This window comes from Prionailurus viverrinus, chromosome A2 (genome assembly GCF_022837055.1).
Source record: "Prionailurus viverrinus isolate Anna chromosome A2, UM_Priviv_1.0, whole genome shotgun sequence".
Classification (NCBI taxonomy): domain Eukaryota; kingdom Metazoa; phylum Chordata; class Mammalia; order Carnivora; family Felidae; genus Prionailurus; species Prionailurus viverrinus.
Window position 1 is genome coordinate 12,188,460 of NC_062562.1, and position 20,890 is coordinate 12,209,349.

Genomic DNA, 20,890 nt, shown 5'->3' on the forward strand with positions numbered 1-20,890 from the left:
CCAGGGCTTCTGGAGGCAGCTGAGTGTTGGCATTTCAGTTCTGGCAATGTAGCCTCACTGACCCCTGAATCCTTGAGCCAGCCCTGGGTCTGTCATGACCTCTGGCATGATCCCGCTGACGTATCACATTCACATGCCACGTGGTGCCAGGCCAAAGACCTGGAGCCCTTCCCAAATGCCCAGCCACCCCTCCATCAGGTTCCAGACGCCCAAGTGTCCCATCCCACCCAACAGGTCCCGACATTCAAGGTCACACATGATATAGTATCACTCCAGGACAGTTTATGATGTGGCCTGCCCTAATTGTCTGGTACACCCAGACACAGCCAGAATGGGGCCTACAGAAAGGTCTCTCCCAGCCGGGGAGGTGGACAAGACGGTCTGGGCCTCCCCAGCGCCCTTACAGTGGCTTCTAGCACTTCCAATTCCTCTGCCTGTCGAACCTCCATTAGTGCCACCTGCTGTTCCAGCTTCCTCCGCTGCTCTTCCTGCTTCCGGTGGGCACCTCGGAAGGCCAGGACCAGGGCACTGGAGGGGATGAGTAGGCTGAGCCAGGAAACAGCCCCCCCCCCCCCACCAAATCAGGAGCTATGTGTTCCCAGCACCAGACGGGAGCTCTCTGAGCCTGAGTTTTCCTGGGGTCCCGTTCAGAAAGGGGCCGGCAAACACTGGGTATCGGGGGAGGCATGGGATGGATTGGACCTGCCACCTACCTTTCAGGGGAAGGCTGCAGGCCAGAGAGAGCCAGGGACACTTCTGAGGTCACGGGGCGGGGAGTGGGGGGGAGAGTACAGGGAAGGGAGACCCACCTGTGAGCCTTGCATAAATCGTTGTTCAGCTCGGCACTCTGAGCACGTCTGGCTCGCCCCTTCTGAGCCACCTGTTCCAGTTCCTCCCGCAGAGACTGCAGCTGCTCCCGCAGGCTCAGGGCCCTGGTGCAGGGGTGAGGAGAGAGGAGCTCATGGCCAGAGCCAATCCAGTCTTCCTTCCCTCCACCTACCCACCTGTATTCCCAGGTGAACACACCTGTATGCAGATGCATGCCCGGCCCTCTGCGGCACACAGTGCCCCTGGGGATTCTCACATAGACCCGCCCAACCCATCTGTCCCAGCCCGGGACCCAGACACACACCGGTGAAGTGACGCTGCTAGTTCCTGGGCTAGAATCTCTGGGCCCTGCGCTTTGCCCGCCTGGCCTCCATCAATGCCCCTGCTGCCACCAAGAACGGCTGGAGGGCCCTGTGGGAGGCAGAAGGGAGGAAAGTGACATTGGCTCAGGTGGAGCGTGTGTTCAGCCCAGGCCGGACGTTGAAGTCACCCAGGCTGTGGCAGCCACAGCCCCTGCCCTCACAAAGCCCCCAGTCTGATGAGAAACCCTAATTAGGACAAAATGACTCCCTAACGGGGAGTCTCATCTGGAGGCAGGTGATACCTGAGCACAGACCTGCAAGAGATCATGGGCTTAATTAGACAAAGAGGGAGATGCCCAGTGTTCCTGGCGGGGGCACAGCACCTACAAAGGCTTGGAGGTAGCAGAGACGATCCAAAGGAGGGTTCTATAAGCTGCTGAAGGCTTTAAGCAGAGGACAGATATGATTAGATAGGAAGGGGCAAAAGGGAAGTCCTCAGGGTGGAAGCTAGAGCCAAAAATTTAAGAAGACACGAAGCATGGGCTGGGGCTGTTGGAGTGGCGATGCCGCCAGAGTATGAACAACCCTGGGGGTGGGAAGCAGGAGGTACAGGTTTGAGTGGAAGACGCTAAACGCCTTGGGGCTTATTGGGCTCCAGACCTTCAGAGAAAACAAAACAAAACAAAAACCCAAAGTACAGGTATGAACTTTGACATGCATTTTTTTTTAACGTTTATTTATTTTTAAGAGAGAGACGGAGCGTGAGCAAAGAGGGAAGCAGCAGAGACAGGGGGAGACACAGAATCGGAAGCAGGCTCCGGGTCCTGAGCTGTCAGCACAGAGCCCGATGTGGGGCTTGAACCCATGCGCCATGAGATCATGACCTGAGCTGAAGTTGGACGCTTAACCGACTGAGCCAGCCAGGCTCCCCTAAACTTTGACATGTGCTCTAACCGTTCAACACATTTCTTTGTGCAGAAATGCAAGCCGAGGCTCAGAGGAGTCTGGGATTGACCAGGGCCACATAGCCAGCAGTATATGGCTATCCCCACCAGGTCCAGGAAGGGCCACTCACCTGAGACGACTCCTCTTCGTCTCCACTGCTCCCGCCTCCACTGCTGTCCCCACCACTACTGTTGGCCCCACCGGTCCGGAGCTGTGCCTGTTCCCACCGCAGCTGCTCTAGCAGGAGCACATGGGCTGGGCCCTGGGACCGGAGGGCAGCCTCCTTCAGCTCCAGACCCCGCTTCTCCCGCCTCATCAACTGTAGCCGCAGCATCAGTTCTGCCAGAGTCTCCTGAGAGAACAAGAAGTGGGCAGAGAATTTGGGCCTCTGGGATCTGGGGAAACTGAGGGCCCAGGAGGCACCCAGTGAGGACTGGTCAGGCAAGAACTCAAACCGTCACCATGATCTTGTATGGTGGGAACTATCATCTCCTAAAAACGACAGCTATAGAAATCGTCGTTCAGAGAGCACAAATATCTTAGACGAGGTCAAGTGGCATCTCAGGAAGGGTCTGGAGTTTCTCCAACTCTAGAACCTCAGATCTTTCATGCCAGGGTATAAACCTCAGACTATGTCCCCCTGCCACCATCTCCTTTCCATAGGAAGGCAATTTGGGAAAGCTACATTCAGAATCTTCTGAGACACTGAATTCCAGAAGACAAAGTCCTATTCATCCCTCAAAATCCCAGGCTCCAATTCCCTTCCCTCCAGGAAGTCTGCCCCCAGCCAGGTAGAACTCTCCTTTGCTACTTGGTCCCCCAATCCTCCCTCTAAGCCTCAGCAAAGGGCTTTGTCCCACCAGAAAAGACCGACACGGTGCCCGCTGCCCATGTGTACCCGTGTGGCCGCCAGGTCCCGCTGGATCTGCATCTTCTCCAACCGGGGTAGGACTGGGCCAGGCTGGGTCCCCAGAATGGCCTGCACCATGGCCTCCGCATGGGGCACAGCGGGCATGGGTGCCAAGGTTGGGCCAGGCTCTGGGGGAATCTTCACCAGAGCACGGCGCTCCTGGAGACGCTGGACATAGCCCCAGAGCTGGGTAGCCAGCTCCTGTGGTGTGGGCCGATCCACACTGCTGCCCTCGGGGCTACAGGAAACGGAAGAGGAGTCTAATGTCAACACTTGTGGCCATAGTTGTGTTAACTTCATGCCAACCCTGGTGGGCTTTGCCTTCTTCCATCTTATGGACCGTGATGGATTCTATGCCGTCTGTGGTGAGTGCTGTTATACCAACATGGCGGACACACAATATAAACCCCAGTGGGCACCATTATTCATCAAGACAATGTAGTGAACACCATCGTGTCAATGATTACTGTTGCTCATGCCATCGTAGTGGAAGCCACCACACCAACTCAATAGGCCCTATCACTTATGCCAACATAATGGATGCCATCACGCCAACACAATAGGTACCATTGCTCAGCTGGCCGACTCTATTTGGCAACATCATGCTAACCCCCACGCGTACCAGCATCAAGCCAACCCCATTAAACACCATCATGCCAGTTCTAATCAGTAGGCACCGTCATCCATCAACAAGCCATCCTGGTGGGTCCTATACCAACCCCAGTGGCTGTCAACCACCCATGCCAACTTTCTTGAGTAGCCACCAGCCAGCTCTACTCGGGTCTCATGCCAACCAACCACAGAGAGCCCCTACACCAACTTTGCTGGGCACGGCCAGGCCAAACCCCAACACGAAGCCAGCTGTGGGAGGCCCATTCTCTAATAAGAACCCCACTCACTGGCCCTCCCAGTTCTCAAGGTTCCCAGGGGTACCTTGGCTGTGGATTCCGTGGTGCCCCTCCATCCATGGCAGCCTCCTCGTGTGCCAGCAGCCTCTGCGCCTCCTTCTCAGCCACCTCCAGGTCCCTCATAGGGGCTTCCTCTCTTGCTCCTGAATCTGCCTCCCGGAGAGTGAGCAGGACTCCATACGCCTCCTCACAGTGCTCACTGTGAGACACTGATTCTGAGTGCTCTGGGACACTTGGCTCCATCTTGCGTGGGTGACGTCCCCACTTGCTCCTTCACTTCGTCCCCCAGCCCCCACCCCTGGGAGCATGTAAACTCCTTCAGCACCCTGGGACTAAGGGGGAAAGTGCTTTCCTGCAAGGGCCCTGACTCTCTCTGGGATGGGGGTTCCTCCTGAGCGTGCCCATTCCCTTCCACACCAGTGATACCATGGGTGGGATGCACTGACCTGTACTGCAAGGCCAGACGCAGGGCTGTGGCTTCAGCCTCCCGCTGGCCCAGCTGCATGCTGAGGGCTTCACACCGGCCCTTGTACCCCTGCAGCACAGCTGACAGCAGATGGTTGAAACACTTGAGCTTCTCGATGCTCCTGCCTCCGAAGTTAGGGAAGGGGGGATGTGAGAGGCCCCGCAGGGCAGCCAGGACCCAACTGACTGCCATCCTCCTCCCCACTCCATTCCAGCTCCAGACTGGGGCTTATAGGCCAGCTGGGAAGGAAGCGGTGCCCTTACGAGCTCAGCACGGGTGGCCCTTACCCCTGGAGCTGTTCCGTCTGGCTTTCCATGATGCGCACCTCGGGGGCGAGGGGTTGAGTGCGGAGAGGCCCAAACATCTGAGTGCTGGAATCACTCCGGAGGCGCCGGAGCAGGGGGTGAGCCAGGGAGAAGGGGTCCTGCCAGAAAGAGGTTACTTGATTCACCCGGATTGTCATTGAGAGCCCAGAATCACGGATTTAGGCCTTTTGCAAGCCCAGAAGCTACTGGATTGCATGACCAGGATTTCAGTCTCACTGCTCCAAATCCCACAGATCTCAAGATTGTGGTTTTGAGCTTCCCACACTCACCTGAGTCCCCCAGGGCTCTTCATCTACCCCAGAACTGCTGGAGCCACTGCCCGAGCCACCTGCTTGGCCACGGGAGGGAAGTGGAAAGGGCTCCAACCTCATCAGGGAATCCTGGAGCTCCTGGACCTGGGGGTGGGTGGGAAAGGAGGATGGAGTAGGTTAGGCCTGGAGACTCCAACCACCCAGCAGCACCCCCCCCCCTTTTTTTTAAGTTTATTTATTTTGAGAGAGAGAGAGAGAGCACATTCGTGCATGGGAGAGTCAGAAAGAGAGGAAGAGAGACAGAGAATTCCAAGCAGGCACTGCACTGCCAACACAGAGCCCAACGTGGGGTTCAATCTCACCAACCACGAGGTTGTGACCTGAGCCAAAGTCAAGAGTTGGGCGCTTAGCGGACTGACCCCCTGTGGCCCAGTCCTCCTTAAGAAGTGTTCCTGGGAGAGGTGCCTGGGTGGCTCAGTCAGTTAACCATCCAACCTCAGCTCAGGTCACGATCTCACAGCTGGTGAGTTCAACCCCCATGTTGGGCTCTGAGCCATCAGCACAGAGCCTGGAGCCTGCTTCAGATTCTGTGTTTCCTTCTCTCTCTGCCCCTCCTTCGCTCACATGTCCCCGTGCGTGCACTCTCTTTCAAAAATAAATAAACATTAAAAAAAAAAAGAAAGAAAGAAAAGAAAAGAATTAAGGATAGAACTATCACACGATTAGCTATTCCACTTCTGGGTATTTGTGTGAAGAAAATGAAAAAAGTAATTGGAAAAGATATCTGTGCCCCTATGTTCACTGCAGCCCAGGTGATCATTAGCAGATGAATGGCTAAAGAGCTGGTGTATAAACAGTGGAATAGTATTTGGCCTTAAAAAAGGAGGGGTGTCTGGCTGACTCAGTCAGTGGAACCTGTGACTCTTGGTCTCAGGGTGGTGAGTTTGAGCTCCACGTTGGGTCAAGATATTATGTAAAAATAAAACCCTTTTTTTAAAAAAAATATACATTTTTTAATGTTGATTTTTGAGAGAGAGAGAGTCGGGAAGGGGCAGGGAGAGAGAGAGACACACACACACACAGAATCCGAAGCAGGCTCCAGGCTCTGAGCTGTCAGCACAGAGCCCGATGCAGGGCTCGAACTCATGAACCGAGAGACCATGACCTGAGCCAAAGTCGCTTAACCAACTGAGCCACCCAGGCGCCCCCCCCCCCTTTTTTAAGAGAGCAAACAAACAGGGAAGAGGGGCAGAGGGAGGGAGAGAGAAAGTCTTAAGCAGGCTCCATGCTGAGCATGATCCCAAGACCCCAGGATCATGACCTGAGCTGAAATCAAGAATGGGACGCTCAACTGACTGAGCCACCCAGGTGGCCCTAAAAATAAAATCTTAAGAAGAAGAAGAAGAAGAAGAAGAAGAAGAAGAAGGAGAAGGAGAAGGAGAAGGAGAAGAAGAAGGAAATCTTGCTATTTGCAACAACATGGATGGACCTTGAGGGCATTATGCTAAGTGAAATAAGTCAGACAGAGAAAGGCAAATACTTCATGACCCCACTTCTATGTGAAATCGCAAACAAAAGAAGACGGAACATCAAACTCACTGATCCAGAGATCAGAGGGGTGGCTGCCAGAGGTGGTGGGGGTGGGGAGAGGAATGTGGAGGGGGGATTTTCTTTCCCAGCCAGGAAGTGGGCCCCACCCCTCAGGCTGGGCTCTGGCAGTCCCACATCTTGCCACCGGGTCCTGCCAGAGTTGAGGACCTGTTTCCCACGATCTCTTTCAGCCACATGGCTTTAGATTGCATCCACATGCTAAAGAGGCCCAAATGTGTTTCTCCTACCCTGACATCTTCCCTGAGCTCCGGACTCAGACACAGAACTGTCTCTTTGATGGCCCCACATGGGTGGCTCATGGGTGCCTGGTGCTCGTTAGGACCCAAACAGCTTCTGGTCCCCCTCCCACCACACCTGCCCCTCCTGCAGCATCCCCATTTCTCGTCTCCAGCCCTGCGGGCTCCCAAACCAGGACTTGTCCTCAACCCTTCTCTAGCTTTCAGACCCAAACCTGCCAGCAACACCTTCCACACCACCCAGTATCTGCCCACTTCGGGCCGCGTCCACAATTTCCACCATCTGGTGTCTGGACCAGTGCCTCCTGGATCTCCAGGAGTCCGCCCTCGCCCCTCCCACAGGCTGTTCCCCCCGTGGCCACCAGAAGGCGCCTGTGAACGCACCATCAGGTCCCGCCCCTTTTTGCTCAGAAAAATCCTCCGGGATCCCCGCGGGCTCAGAGAGCGAAAGCTCAACTCCCAGCATCCCCAAGACCCTGTAAATCTGCCCCCATCACCAGCCTGCCCTCCCCTTGGCCTCTTCACAGTTCCTTTTTTTTTTTTTAATTTTTTTAATGTTTTATTTATTTTTGAGACCGAGAGAGACAGAGCATGAGCGAGGGAGGGGCAGAGAGAGAGGGAGACCCAGAATCCCAAGCAGGCTCCAGGCTCTGAGCTGTCAGCACAAGGGCCCCACGCGGGGCTCAAACCCACCTATGGTGAGATCATGACCTGAGCTGAAGTCGGACGCCCAACCCACTGAGCCACCCAGGCGCCCCTCCTCTCATTTCCTTGAATCACACTCCTGCCCCAGGGAGGGGGTTCCTGCTCTGCCTGGCATGCTCTTTCCCCAGATCCTTGCATGGCTCCTCCCTTACCTCCTCATTCAAGTGTCACCTGCTCAGGGGGTATCTCTGAGCACCTGAACTAAGAAGACAAGGGAGTTTTATTTACTCAGGGCCCAGCAGTCCATGCTCTACGAAAGTTTTTCTTTTTTTCTTTTTTTAAGTTTATTTCGTTTGATTTTTATTCTTAATTTAAAAAAAGCGGGGCTCGAACTCACCGGCACCCCTAAATGGGTATTCATTTTTGAGAGGGAGCATGCGTGTGCACGAGTGGAGGAGGTGCAGAGAGAGAGAGAGAGAGAGAGAGAGAGAGAGAGGATCCGAAGCAGGCTCTGTGCCGACAGCAGAGAACCCAGTGCGGGCCTCGAACTCATGAACCTGTGAGATCATGATCTGAGCTGAAGTTGGTCACTCAACGACTGAACCACCCAGAAGCCCCTCCATAAAAGTTTTTCTAAGGAGCTAATGATTGAACGTTGCCTATGCCAGGCGCACCCCCCACCCCCCTTAGACAGAGAGCTCTGGGAGGCAGAGCTCCCCCACTCACCTCCCTCTGCAACGTCTCCTTTTCAGCCTGGATGGCCTGCACGGAGGCCTGCACGCGAATCAGCTCCTCTTCTCGGCTGCCCAGGGCCAATCGCAGCCAGGCATTCCTCTCTGCCAGGCGGGCTGCCTCCCTCTGGCAAGCCCCTGCCCCCTCCTCCTCCAAGCAGGGCTTTGGTCCTGCCTCACTTCTGTCCTCTGCCTCCACAGGCCCAGGACAGCTTGGGGGCCGGCGGTGCCAGGCCGCGGCAGCAGCCTCCAGCGAGCTCAGGGCATGCTGGAGAATCTGAAACACATCAGAGGCTCCAGGCCTGGGGGGGACCAGCTCCCCGGGCCGTGGGGCTACATCTGTGGCCTGGTGGCCTTCCTCTGCAGGCCCATGGGGTCCCTTGAGAGATGGGGCCGGTCCTCTGTTAGAGTTCTCTTCAGCCTCTTTGGTGGGCCTGTGGTCAGGTGAGACAAGGAAGATTCTGGAAATGGGGTCATCTGGGGTGGCTAACTCACGGGGGGCTGTATTATCCAGGGCCTCGAAAGTTGGGCTGACGAGGACAATGGGAAGCTATGGCATGTGTGTGAGCAAGGGAGGAACACGGGCGGACCTAGGGGTAGGGAAATTGTACCAGAGCTAGAGTGGGGAGCACAGACCAAGTGGGCCTTACCTGCCCCCCAAGCCCTGCCCCCTGGCCTCTGCCTCTGGCCCCGGCAGCTTTGGCTTGAAGCTCTCCTGAGATGGCACAGGGCCCGGCTCCAAACTCCCGCCGGCTGCCTCGGCCTCCTCTGAACTCTCTGCCACAGGATCCAGCTCCCCCTGAAAATGACCCACGGGACCAAGCTCTGAAGCCAGGCAGGGCTGTGAGCGGCCCCAAAGAGCCGGGTGTGGCAGGGAGGGGAGCACTTACAGGTGGAGCGTGCCTCCCTCGCCGGCTTCGGGGTCGTGTGGCCCGGGCACTCATTGCTGTCCAGAAGTCAGTCCTCTGGGTCTAACTTCTTCCTCTCCCCCTAAAACCACCGCCTGATCTCAGCTCTTGTCCTGGCTGTCCTGGGTAGCCTTAATTTCTTCTTCTGTGAAATGGGCATTGATTTCCTCCCTTCGGAAGGGATCTTGGGTTATCAATGTTGATTTGGCGCATTTGAATGCCTCCCTTGACAGGCAGCTCACTATCTCCAAAAATTGTTCTGACCTCCTCTTCTCCTCTGCCTCCTTTATCTTTCACTCCCTCTGTGCTCCCCAGTCTGGGCCTGGCTTAACAACTTCAAGAGTCACTTCTCCTCCCCAGGGCTCTTTTGAGCCAGAGGCCCCAATCTTGGGATTGGGTCCCCTCAGCCTGCTCAAATTCTAGTCCTCTGTGCCTCTGGGAGCACCTTGGTCAGCAGGCCAAATCCCTGGACATTCTTGGGGTAGCTCTGACCACTGCCTGCTGAGACCTGGGCTGGCCAAGGCTGGCTCGGGAGGGGCCAGGAAACAGGAAGCCCCCTCCCCTGGTCATGTGACTTGTTATTGTGCTGTTTCCTCCTCAAGGGCATCAGCTTCCTCCAGTCCCATCAGCTGGGGACACGTGTCCGGCTCCTGAGGTGTCAGCTACTCCTCACCTCAGCCTCTGATCTCGAGTCTCCTCCACCTCTGAGCCTCAGTTTTCTTATCTGTAAAATGTGTGCGGGGAGGGGGGGCAGTAATTATAGCATTTTCCTACGATGTCGTGGAAATTTTAACAAGCAATTTGCACATGGCCAAGCATCATCCAGGAACTGAATTGTAATATTTCCACTTGTTCCCTACCTCCCTGGCCCTCCCATCTCTGCTTTCTCTGCCAGCTGCCGTTTCTCCTGTGTAAATGTTGGATTCCTCAGAGCCCGGATAGTCCCTACATCCTGTCCATTTTCCCTGCATCCGTCTCTAAAGGCCCTCCTCATCTCCATCCATAATAAGAGCCCAAGCCTCTCCCCTCCCACCTGGATGCCAGCCCAGCTCCCTCCCTGGACTCTCCAGCCACCCCTCCACTCCCTTCCCTACCCAAGTCCCAGAGACAGAGACGTCATTGTTCACCTCCTCTGCTCACACACCATCCATGACTCCCCATTGCCCTTGGGAAATATTTCAAGCTCTTCTACCTGGCTTTCGAGGCCCTTAACAATTATGCCTGCTGCCTGCACCCTTGTATACTCCATGCTTTAGCCACGATGACCCCCCTCTCCTCTGTAAACAGTCGAAGGTTCACAATCCTTATACCCCAGGACCTTTGGTTATGCTGTAATCTCTGCCTGAAACACCCTTCCTTGGGGGCACCCAGGCACATTGAAATCTGTGCTCTTAGCCTCTGCTCCAGCCATATTAACCTGTTTAAAGGCTCTGCCACTCCAAAGTTCTTGCAAGCCTCCGGATCTTGGCGAAGGTGGTTCCTTCTTTCCGGAATGCCCTTCATTCTCTTGTTTTTCTGGCAAGTTCTCCATTCTTGAAGACTCAGCTTACATAGCTCCACCTGGATGTCAATCACTGGAGCCTGGCTTATGAGGGCAGGTTTAACTGACCCTTTTACAGACACACACACACACACACACACACACACACACACACACAGAAACTGATGCTCGTGGTTTTGTTTTTTTTTTTTAAGTTTGTTTATTTATTTTCAGAGAGTGCAAGCAGGGGAGGAGCAGAGAGAGGGAGAGAGAGAGAGAATCCCAAGCAGGCTCTGCACTGTCAGTGAGGAGTTCGACACCGGGCTCAAAGAACTCACAAACCATGAGATCATGATCTGAGCTGAAATCAAGAGCCTGACGCTTAGGAAAAAAAAAAAAAAAAAAAAAAGTCTGACACCTAACCAACTGACCCACCCAGGCGCTCCTCAAAGCGTGTTTTTCCTTTTAATTTTTTAATGTTTACTTATTTTTGAGAGAGAGAGTGAAACAGAGCACAAGTGGGTGAGGGGCCGAGAGAGAGAGACAGACAGAATATGAAGCTCTGTCAGCACAGAGCCCAACGCGGGGCTGGAACCCACAAACTGAGATATGACCTCAGCCGAAGTTGGACGCTTAACCGACTAAGCCACCCAGGCGCCCCCCTTTAAAGTGGGTTTTAGGGGCGCCTGGGTGGCGCAGTCGGTTAAGCGTCCGACTTCAGCCAGGTCACGATTGCGCGGTCCGTGAGTTCGAGCCCCGCGTCAGGCTCTGGGCTGATGGCTCGGAGCCTGGAGCCTGTTTCTGATTCTGTGTCTCCCTCTCTCTCTGCCCCTCCCCCGTTCATGCTCTGTATCTCTCTGTCCCAAAAATAAATAAACGTTGAAAAAAAAATTAAAAAAAAATAAAGTGGGTTTTAAATTGTTTGGGGGTGGGGTGCCTGGGTGGCTCAGCTGGTTAAGCATCCAACTTGATTTCGGCTCAGGTCATGATCTTACGGTTCATGAGATGGAGCCCCATTCCAGCTCTGCTCTGACACTGCAGAGACTCCTTGGGATTCTCTCTCTCTCCCTCCCCCCCCCCTCCAAATAAATGAATAAACATCTTAAAAAGTACAAAGAAAAGCAAATGACAATCTTTTTAAAAAAATGGTTATGGGGGTAAGAGGAGGAGTGCGCATGAAGAAGAAAGGGTGGTTTGAAATAGTTTGGGCTCAAAGGTCTGTAGAATAAGGAACAGAATTAAATAACTGGGAAGGGCCTGGCGCCTGGGCCACGCCCACCTCGGTCCGCAAAAACCCGCCCCTCATTGAGGGCTAGGTCAGCTCCACAAATCACCAATCAGCCCCACCTCGTCTTCTAAATCCCGCCCAAGTCACCTGTGTTCGGTTTATCACATCGCAAGTGGCCTTCTCCCTCCCTGTGAGCCGACTCTATTGAAAGCCCCACTTCACTAGGCCTTGTTCCAGCCTATCAGGGTAGAAGCGCTGACCAGTGTACCTGATTCGGCCAGAAACATAAAAGCTCTGGCTATTCTTCCTTTAACCAATCACATTCCAAGCCCCACCCCCTAGCACAGCCCCAGCCTATCAGCTTTCAAGGCTCACCAGCCTTCCCCTGTTCGGCCGTCCGCTCGCCTGACGGCTTGCTGGACTACATTTCCCAGGAGGCGTCGCGCCCGCGCCGCACTACTTCCGGGCTGCGAAAGATGGCGGCTTCCTAGCCAGCGCTCGACTGAGTTGGAGGGAGGCTCCGGCTACGGTGAGAAGCGGTTGGGTGCTTGCGGTCCAGTCCCTAGAGGTCCAGCCCCTAGCCTTTCCTGAGGCTTCCGCCTTCAGCTCTGGTATCTCCTGCAGTTTTCTGGTTTCTCGTCCATCTGTCTTGCTGAAGCTAAAGCATTGTTCCTTAGAGATTGTGGGGGTTGCAAGGCGCATAGCGACCACAGGGACATCAGCCCACACCCATGCCCAGACAGGGAAACTGTTGGTGTCCATCCTCAGGGACTTTTAACACCTAGATTCTTGCCCTTCCTTTGTGCAGACACCCTCTAGACAGCCCACTGTCCCCTGGAGGAACCCAGAGGTAATTATTATTACTATTTAATTATTTTTCTTTGTCCTTTTTTTTTTTTTTTTTTTTTTTTTTTTTTTTTTTTTTAAGGGGGCACCTGGGTGGCTCAGTCGGTTGAGCCTCCCACTCTTGATTTCGGCTTAGGTCATGATCTCTTGGTTCACGAGATCAGGCCCTACGACCGGCTCCGTGCTGAATGTGGCATCCACTTGTGATTCTCTGTCTCCCCGTCTCTTTCCCTCTCTTTCTCTCTGCTCCTCCCCCTCCTCTCTCTCAAAATAGATAAATAAACCTTTTTTTAAAAAAGATTTTAGTTTTAAGTAATCGCTCCACCCAGCGTGGGTCCCCAGCCCACAACCCCAAGATCAAGAGTGCACGCCTACCCACTGAGCCAGCCAGGCCCACCCCAGCTAATTATTCTCTTCACCTTTAAAAAAAAATTTTTTTTTTCAACGTTTATTTATTTTTGGGACAGAGAGACACAGAGCATGAACGGGGGAGGGGCAGAGAGAGAGGGAGACACAGAATCGGAAACAGGCTCCAGGCTCTGAGCCATCAGCCCAGAGCCTGACGCGGGGCTCGAACTCACGGACCGCGAGATCGTCACCTGGCTGAAGTCGGACGCTTAACCGACTGCGCCACCCAGGCGCCCCGAATTATTCTCTTCACCTTAAAATGAAAACTGTCAGTTATTTTACCAGCAAAAAGAGGTTTGGGAGTAGCAGAGGATTGCAATGCAGAATACAGGAGCTATAGCAAAACCTTAGGCAAGCCCAGAACAAAGGAGAGGAGTGCTCTTTTATAGAGGAAAGGGGAATTGGGAGGGCTGTTAAAACCCCCAAATCCATCCGAGTACACTGGGAATTTGCAGTTTAGTGGCTTTTCACTGGCTAAGTTATGACAGTCTGTCATTGGCTGGGCTGTTGGCCAGGCACTGAGAAAATCTTTCATTTTCTTGCAGGGTTAGTAAAATACAGTCTTCCTGTTGGGAATGCGAGGTCTCTCTCTTGCGGTTGGGGTCTACGTTTGGAGTAGCGCGTGAGAGCGCCCCCTTTTGGCTTCTGCACTCCATTTTAAATGAAGTTTCCTGTATTCAGTTTCCCACAGGCATAGCTGGACCCAGGTGGGCAGAGATACAGCTGCCATTCTCTGGGTGAGCAGCACTTCAGGAGGGCTGCTTGGAGGCAAAAGAGACTCCTGGCAGCTCTTGACTTCTGCCCTCCTAGCTCTGCAACTCTAACGAATCCCTCTTCCCTAATGGCACTATTGGAAGTCCCAGAGATGCCCCTCACTGACCTGTGTTGGGTCATGTCGCATCTCTGAGCCATTCGTGGTGGCCAGCATTGTTCATTGGCCAAGGAGAGGGGCGGGGTTATCTCTGCAGAAAAAATGGGAGATCGTTACCTGAAGTCAGAGTAGATGCCCGGCACCCATTCCACAGATGAGGAAACTGAGGCCAGAGAGGAGAGAGTTTTACAGTCATTAGGCAGTTCGTGCCGCGTCCTGCCTAGTAACCAAATGTTTTTAAAACCCCTAAGGGGAGGAACCTGGCTTCCCCCAACCCTACTCCATCCAGCCACTCAGGGGCCATGGAGGTGGCAGAGCCCAGCAGCCCCACTGAGGAAGAGGAGGAAGAGGAGGAGGAAGAGGAAGAGGAAGAGTCTGCGGAGCCCAGGCCCCGTACACGCTCCAATCCTGAGGGGGCTGAGGACCGGGCACTGGGGGCCCAGGCCAGCGTGGGCAGCCGCAGCGAGGGTGAGGGTGAGGCGGCCAGTGCTGACGATGGGACTCCCAATCCTCCCGGAGCTGGCCCCAAGCCCTGGCAGGTGCCCCCAACAGCCCCCGAAGTCCAGGTGCGGACGCCAAGGGTCAACTGTCCAGAGAAGGTGGTAAGTGTGGGGCTTGGCCTGTGGCTACGAGGTGTTAGGGAACCGTAGGTTTAACATTCTTGCCTTTTGGGAGTCACTCTGCAAACAGTCACTTTGTAGGCGTTTTCTAGAGCTGCCACAACAAATTACCACAGGCTGGATGACTTAGCACAACAGAAATCTATCCTCTCACTATTCTGGAGGCCAGAAGTCTGATATCAAGGTATGTGTAGGGCCATACTCCCTCTGGAGGCTGTAGGGAAAGATCCTTCCTTGCCTCTTCCGGTCCTTGGGGGCTCCACACATTCCTTGGCTTGTGGCCACATCCCTCCAATCTCTGTCTTTCACACAGCCTTCCTGTCTGTTGGAGTCTTGTTTCTCTTATAAGGACACTTATTGAATCAGGATCTTTATCTTAAGACCTTTGTCTTCGTTCCATCAGCAAATACCCTAATTTCAAAACAAGTCACATTCTTATAGGGCGTGTCTTTGTGGGGGATGGGACTCAATTCAACCCGCTATACCAGACATTGGCTGGCTCATTGATGCCCTCATAAACCCGGACTCCTAGGCTAGTTTCCCCTGAACTGCTATCTTCCAAAGTAGATTGCTTGGCTGAGAACTGGGGCGGGTCCATCATACCACCTTTTCAGACAGAGCTGCTTAGAGAGGGCCCCTGCTGTGCGGGCCGGGGTTAATGTCCAGGCACAGTGCCATCACCTCCCTCCAACCTTCTTGCAGATCATCTGCCTGGACCTGTCAGAAGAAATGTCGCTGTCAAAGCTGGAGTCCTTCAATGGGTGAGAGGAGCATTTGGGGGCTTGAATACGCAGCCGTGGCTTGGGGCTGAGCCCAGAAGACTCAGGGCTTCCTCTCTGAGACCCACACAGCTTGGCCTGGCTTGGGGCTCGGCGCCATCAGAGTAGCAATGACACCTGATAACAATAGAGCACAGCCCGTCAGGGCTCTGTGTCAAGCATGTGAGAGCTGTCATGTGCCACCCACGTCACAGCAATGACTCAGAAGCTCTGAGAAGTAAAGTGACTTGCTCAAGACCTCACAGCGAAAAGGCAGAGCCAGGATTCAGACCCAAGCCTAGCTGACCCCGAAGCCTGTGGCTTGAGCAACTGAGTCTCTGTGGGGCTGGGTGGCAGGGCCTGGATGGGGGTCTAAGGAGTCCTGGGGGATATTGAGGACAAGCCTGCCTTCCCCTCACTGCTTTCCCTAAACATCTGTGGCCGAGTGAAAGTCTGGGGGAGACCTCATGCGGATCCATTGTGAGACCCAGGCTGGCCAGAGGAAGCCATTTGGAGAGGGCAGAAGCTGGAGAGGGGTGCCTGGGCTCTGCCTCCTCCCCGCGGCAATACCTGGGCCTCCAGTGCCTAATCCTGGAATTAGCGGAGGGTTCCCTAGGATTGGCGGGTGAGGAGACACCCTCCAGGCCAGGAGGCCTTGCCTTAACTCTCTCTGCCTCCCCAGCTCCAAAACCAACGCCCTCAACGTCTCCCAGAAGATGATTGAGATGTTTGTGCGGACAAAACACAAGATCGACAAGAGTCACGAATTCGCACTGGTGGTGGTGAATGATGACATCGCCTGGGTGAGGCTGGGGCAGGGATCGGGGCGCCTAGGGGCTCCCCGGGGGTGGGGAAGTACCTCGCTGAGGCTTGTGCTTCCCCACAGCTGTCCGGCCTGACCTCTGATCCCCGCGAACTCTGCAGTTGCCTCTATGACCTAGAGACGGCTTCCTGCTCCACCTTTGGTATCCTTCCAGGCAGGGTGCCCTGTGGCGGGGGCTGGGCTGTTCCGTTGTCTTGGAACCCCCAGAAGTCCGGCTCAGGTCCAGACCCCAGTTGTGTCACTACAAACTTGGGCAAGTAGCCTTGAACCTCAGTGTTTTCATCCCTCTAAAACGGGAGGCACAAAACCTTCTTCCCCCTAGGGTTGCCGTTAAGGTAACGTGTGTGTATTTTTGAGAGAGAGAGCACGCGCGAGCAGGGGACTAGCAGAGGGAGAGAGGGAGACCCAGGATCCGAAGCAGCCTCCAGGCTCCGAGCTGTCAGCACAGAGCCCGACGCGGGGCTCGAACTCACGAACCGCGCAATCAAGATCTGAGCCGAAGTCGGACGTTCAACCGACGGAGCCACCCAGGCTCCCCTGCTGTTAAAGTCATAATACAGAAAAGAAAAAAAGGAGAAAAAAAAGCTGATTTAGACTCTAGATGTCAAAACCACACTCGTGGTGTGGAGCATTCTGTGCAGGACCAAGTATACAGTTGGTGCTCAATAAATGGCAATACGTGACTGAAAAGTCATAATCACTGTTATAACTCCCCCAACCTGGGCACATTTTATGTTAATTTGAACACAAAAGGCTCACATGCAGCCCAAAACTCAGATAGAAAATAAGTTAGAAAACAATGCTGTGGGGCGCCTGGGTGGCTCAGTCGGTTAAGCGTCCGCCTTGGGCTCAGGCCATGATCTCGCGATTCGTGAGTTCGAGCCCCGCGTCGGGCTCTGTGCTGACAGCTCAGAGTCTGGAGCCTGCTTCGGATTCTGTGTCTTCCTCTCTCTCTGCCCTTCCCCTGCTCACGCTCTCTCTCTCTCTCTTTCAATAATAAATAAATAAATGTTTAAAAAAAAAAGAAAACAATGCTGAGTGTTAGGAGGTAGGGAATGGGGACACCCCACCCACGGCTCTCATTGTGAGGACAGCTGCCCTGGCTGGGAGGGAAAGAGGAACTTTGAGTCACCCAGGGTTTTCAGGGCATCCAGTGCTGGCTTTCTGTTTTGTGATCTATGCTGAGGGAAAACAGGCTCAGACAGGGCAAGTGACTGGGCCAGGGTCACACAGCATGTCTCCTGCACAGTGGTACCCAGCAGGTGTGAAGGTGCTTAGGCTCTCCTGTCACCAGGATGATGCTCTGCCCATGCTCTGCCACCAGCCTTCTCCTTAGCATCCCTGCCAGATCTGGAAGGTCTCTTCAGCCTCATGTAAGTACTGCCTTCCCCTCATCTCGCCTTCCATTTTAGTCTGCGACGGCCCTGAGGTCCCCCATACCGTTGTTTTAATCCAGGGGGCAGCAAAGTGTCCGTAAAGGGCCAGACAGGAAACATTTCCGGCTTTGCAGGCCATGTGGTCTCTGTCACAGTGACTCTGATTCTGCTGGAGTAATCTGAAACCGGTCACAAACCATTACCTATCCCAGGCGGCTGTGGCCGTGTACCAAAAAAACTTTACTGATGAACACTGGACTTTGAATCTCATGTCATTTCCACGCGTCGCAAAATGTTCTACTTTTGAATTTTTCCCCCAGCCCTTTAAAAACGTAAAAACCAAGTTTAGCTTATGGGTCCTAGTAGTCCAACCCCTGTTTTCTCCAGCCCCCTAAAATGGGTATGGACCTTGTCTTGCCTCTTCCGTCGTGATTAACCTGGTACAACTGTCTCAGCAAACTTTGCCAGTGAAGCCGTCCTGTAAATACTCAGTGGAAGTCATGCTGGATCAAAGGGGTGTGTATTTTTAACCTGCTAGGCTCTGCCAGAGAACCTTCCCGGGAAACCAGCCCTGTGGACCTCCCCCGGCACTGGGGTTGTTCGCGCTGCTGAAGGTTCTGTCTGATGGTGGCAAGAGGCCACCTGTTGCTTTCGCTGTGGTTTTCCCTGAGCCTTTTTTTTCATTCATTTGTAAGCCAGTCAGTGTTCCTACAGTGATTTGTCTGTTGGTCCCCTTTGCCTATCTTCCTAGGGAGGTGTCAGCCTTTTTCTTATTAATGATCAGATTTGCTTTTCACATATTAAAGACATCAGCCCTCTGTCTGCCTAATGCCCTCTGCCTAACGTGAGATCCAGCTGTGGCCGATGGGGGACCTTGGTGCTAACCTAGCAGATAAGATTGGGTCCCTGCCTTAGAGTCTTCTGGCTTGGTGGGACAGGTACACCTGAGGTCAGCAATGCGGGGGGGGGGGGGGGGGGGGGGATGTTCAGGATCGTGAGGGTGGTCAGAGCAGGCTCCAGCTTTGGGGTCAACGAAGTCTCCCTGATAGAGCAGGAGAGGTCAGGCAGAAGGGTGAGGCTGGGGAGGCAGAAGGAACAACATGTGGGAAGGCTCAGAGGCAGCAGTGAACTTGGGAAGGGTCATGTGGGGCTTTGCATGCCCATTGAAGGCCTGGGCTCTCTGAGGGTGACAAGAAGGGCGGATCCCCAGTGCTCTGACCTGTCCCCCACCCTCCATTATGCAGCCAGCAGAAGACTGAGCTGCCAGTCACGGAGAATGTGCAGACAATTCCGCCCCCATACGTGGTCCGCACCATCCTGGTCTATAGCCGTCCGCCCTGCCAGCCCCAGTTCTCCCTGACGGAGCCCATGAAGGTGAGTGAGGCCCGGGAGAGGGAGGGATATATGCAGCCAGCAGAGTGGTGGCTAGGCACGAGGAGGGACTTCCTGATCACGAGAGCTGGGTGCCTATAGGCAGGTTCCCAGAGTCCAGGACAGAAGCTGGGGAACTGTCGTAGGGGCATGGGGTGACTCGAGCCCTGAAGGCTGCTGTTCTGCTGCAGAAAATGTTCCAGTGCCCGTATTTCTTCTTCGATGTTGTTTACATCCACAATGGCGCCGACGAGAAAGAGGAGGAAATGAGCTGGAAGGTGAGAGGCCGTTGTGCGTGTGGGTGGCAGGTCGGTGTAGATGGGGTGTCTCAGAACCCCCCTGCCCTGGGCCTTGGGAATCCCACCTCCATTTTGCAGCCCTGGAGCCCTGGCCGTGCTGGGGTGTGGTCATTTAGTCATTCCACAACCATTTCTGCCTGGCTGCCGTGAGCTAGCGGGGGCCGTTGCGACGGTGGCCCCTTGAGCACATAGGGTCCTGCCCCCCTCATCCTTAGCTTCTCCTGCTTCTCTCTTTCTGCCTTTGCTCTCACGGGGCCCCGTGCTTGGAGCACCCTTCCCTCCCTGCTTCCCAGGCCCTGCTGGTCCTTTATATCCCAGCCCTGACCTAGCTGTAGGACCTTGAATAGGCTGTTTCCCTCTGAGCCTCAGTTTACCCAACTGTGAACAGGTGGAGTTGAGACTGGCTCCTACTGCTGCCTCGGCACCCAGACCAAAAGTCTCTGTTCGTCAGGGATGATTAGCGTGGGGGCTGGCGGTAGTCTGCACCCAACTGTGCTTCTCCAGGCCTGAGACCTCCTGGAGTCCCTAACACTGGGTGGGTGGCAGGGAACATCTGCTGACTGTGGGAATGCTTTCTTTCTGGCAAACGCCTCTTCATCCTTCGGAACCTATCTCTGATGCCCCCTCCTCAGGGAAGCCCTCCAGGGGCAGAGAGGTCCGTCAGGGGAACCTCTGCCTGAACAGCCCCTCTCTGGCCCCACAGGACATGTTTGCCTTCATGGGCAGCCTGGATACCAAGGGGACCAGCTACAAGTATGAGGTGGCACTGGCTGGGCCAGCCCTTGAGCTGCACAACTGTATGGCTAAGCTGCTGGCTCACCCACTGCAGCGGCCCTGCCAGAGTCACGCCTCCTACAGCCTGCTGGAGGAGGACGATGAAGCCACTGAGGTTGAAGCCACTGTCTGAACCATCCCCGTGCCTCTCAGCCTTCCTGTGCAGCGAAACCCTTGGCTTGGAGAATGGTTCTCAAACCAGGCTCTGTGGCACCCTGATGGGGAGGGTTCCAGGAGGCTCCCGGGGCACCTGGGGGCCCTGGCAAGAAACTCAAGATTCCAGGAAGCATCCCAGGGACCCTGGGCACCCATTCCCGGTGTTTTCCAGCCCACATCCCGTCGCCAGTTTGTGAACTGTAATTTTTTGTTCTTCTTTGTGTGTTTTGATCATCAAAGTAAAGATCTGAGAATCCCTAACCCAGCTCCACAACAGTTACCTTGTGTTCTGGGATCTTTTTGGTTGCAAGTGGCAGAAAACCTACCCACTGAACAGAAGGGAGTGGCCAGGTTCTTGTAGACAAAAAGCGAAGTGCAGCTTCAGGCCAGGCTGCATTCACTTGTTGAGACAATAATGCCACTGGGGTGGGCCGAACTGTCTTGCGTGATTGGAGTTCAGTGTGCCCTGCTCTTCTCCCAAACCATGGAAAGGGATGTGATGGCTGTGACTGTTCCCCAAACTACAGCCCAGGTGAAGCAAGGGCTCCCAACACCTCCATGTGACCGGTCTTGCCTGGGTTAGGTAACCTTACAGTTGGGCCAGTCGTGGGCCAGAGTTGTGAGATGCTCCGGTTGGCCATGCCTCTGTTCTGCCACGGGATTACTGCTCTTTCAAGAAATAATAGGGGTTTTTTCCAGAGAAAGGGAGACCAGAGACACACAACAGGTCTACGATTCAATTATCTACCTGGATATTGAGCGACTGTGAATGAGAGACGGAGCATGAGTGGGGGAGGGGCAGAAAGCGAGGGA

General features: G+C 54.5%; 2 protein-coding genes across 4 annotated transcripts; one reads left to right on the forward strand and one right to left on the reverse strand.

Annotated features, from left to right (window-relative positions):
* Window positions 1-262: 262 nt before the first annotated feature.
* Window positions 263-9,591, reverse strand: USHBP1 (USH1 protein network component harmonin binding protein 1). Its single transcript, XM_047850968.1, has 12 exons — window positions 9,050-9,591; window positions 8,810-8,958; window positions 8,155-8,593; window positions 4,955-5,080; window positions 4,647-4,783; window positions 4,340-4,480; window positions 3,919-4,092; window positions 2,974-3,223; window positions 2,206-2,427; window positions 1,133-1,239; window positions 810-932; window positions 263-528 (listed from the first exon to the last, which is right to left on the reverse strand). The coding sequence occupies exons 1-12, from the start codon at window positions 9,101-9,103 to the stop codon at window positions 339-341; spliced, it is 2,112 nt and encodes a 703-aa protein (XP_047706924.1). The 5' UTR covers window positions 9,104-9,591; the 3' UTR covers window positions 263-338.
* Window positions 9,592-12,210: 2,619 nt separating this feature from the next.
* Window positions 12,211-20,338, forward strand: BABAM1 (BRISC and BRCA1 A complex member 1). Of its 3 annotated transcripts, none has more exons than XM_047850489.1 (10): window positions 12,211-12,304; window positions 12,584-12,625; window positions 14,190-14,502; window positions 15,223-15,281; window positions 15,961-16,081; window positions 16,165-16,243; window positions 17,450-17,474; window positions 18,722-18,851; window positions 19,040-19,126; window positions 19,851-20,338. In XM_047850489.1, the coding sequence occupies exons 3-10, from the start codon at window positions 14,203-14,205 to the stop codon at window positions 20,052-20,054; spliced, it is 1,005 nt and encodes a 334-aa protein (XP_047706445.1). In that variant the 5' UTR covers window positions 12,211-12,304; window positions 12,584-12,625; window positions 14,190-14,202; the 3' UTR covers window positions 20,055-20,338. The 3 variants fall into 3 exon arrangements, with proteins under 3 accessions (XP_047706445.1, XP_047706444.1, XP_047706446.1); XM_047850488.1 differs by having other exon boundaries at window positions 12,217-12,304; window positions 14,152-14,502; XM_047850490.1 differs by lacking the exon at window positions 12,584-12,625 and having other exon boundaries at window positions 12,248-12,304; window positions 14,152-14,502.
* Window positions 20,339-20,890: the final 552 nt, after the last annotated feature.

Coding starts and splice junctions, on each gene's coding strand:
- BABAM1 (XM_047850489.1), top strand. CDS start 14,203: ATGGAGGTGGCAGAGCCCAGCAGCCCCACTGAGGAAGAGGAGGAAGAG. Junction 17,475..18,721: donor GAAGGTCTCTTCAGCCTCAT/GTAAGTACTGCC, acceptor TCCATTATGCAG/CCAGCAGAAGACTGAGCTGC. Junction 19,127..19,850: donor AGGAGGAAATGAGCTGGAAG/GTGAGAGGCCGT, acceptor CTGGCCCCACAG/GACATGTTTGCCTTCATGGG.
- USHBP1 (XM_047850968.1), bottom strand. CDS start 9,103: ATGAGTGCCCGGGCCACACGACCCCGAAGCCGGCGAGGGAGGCACGCT. Junction 8,959..9,049: donor GAGGGAGGCACGCTCCACCT/GTAAGTGCTCCC, acceptor GGTCATTTTCAG/GGGGAGCTGGATCCTGTGGC. Junction 4,784..4,954: donor AAGAGCCCTGGGGGACTCAG/GTGAGTGTGGGA, acceptor TCTTTCTGGCAG/GACCCCTTCTCCCTGGCTCA.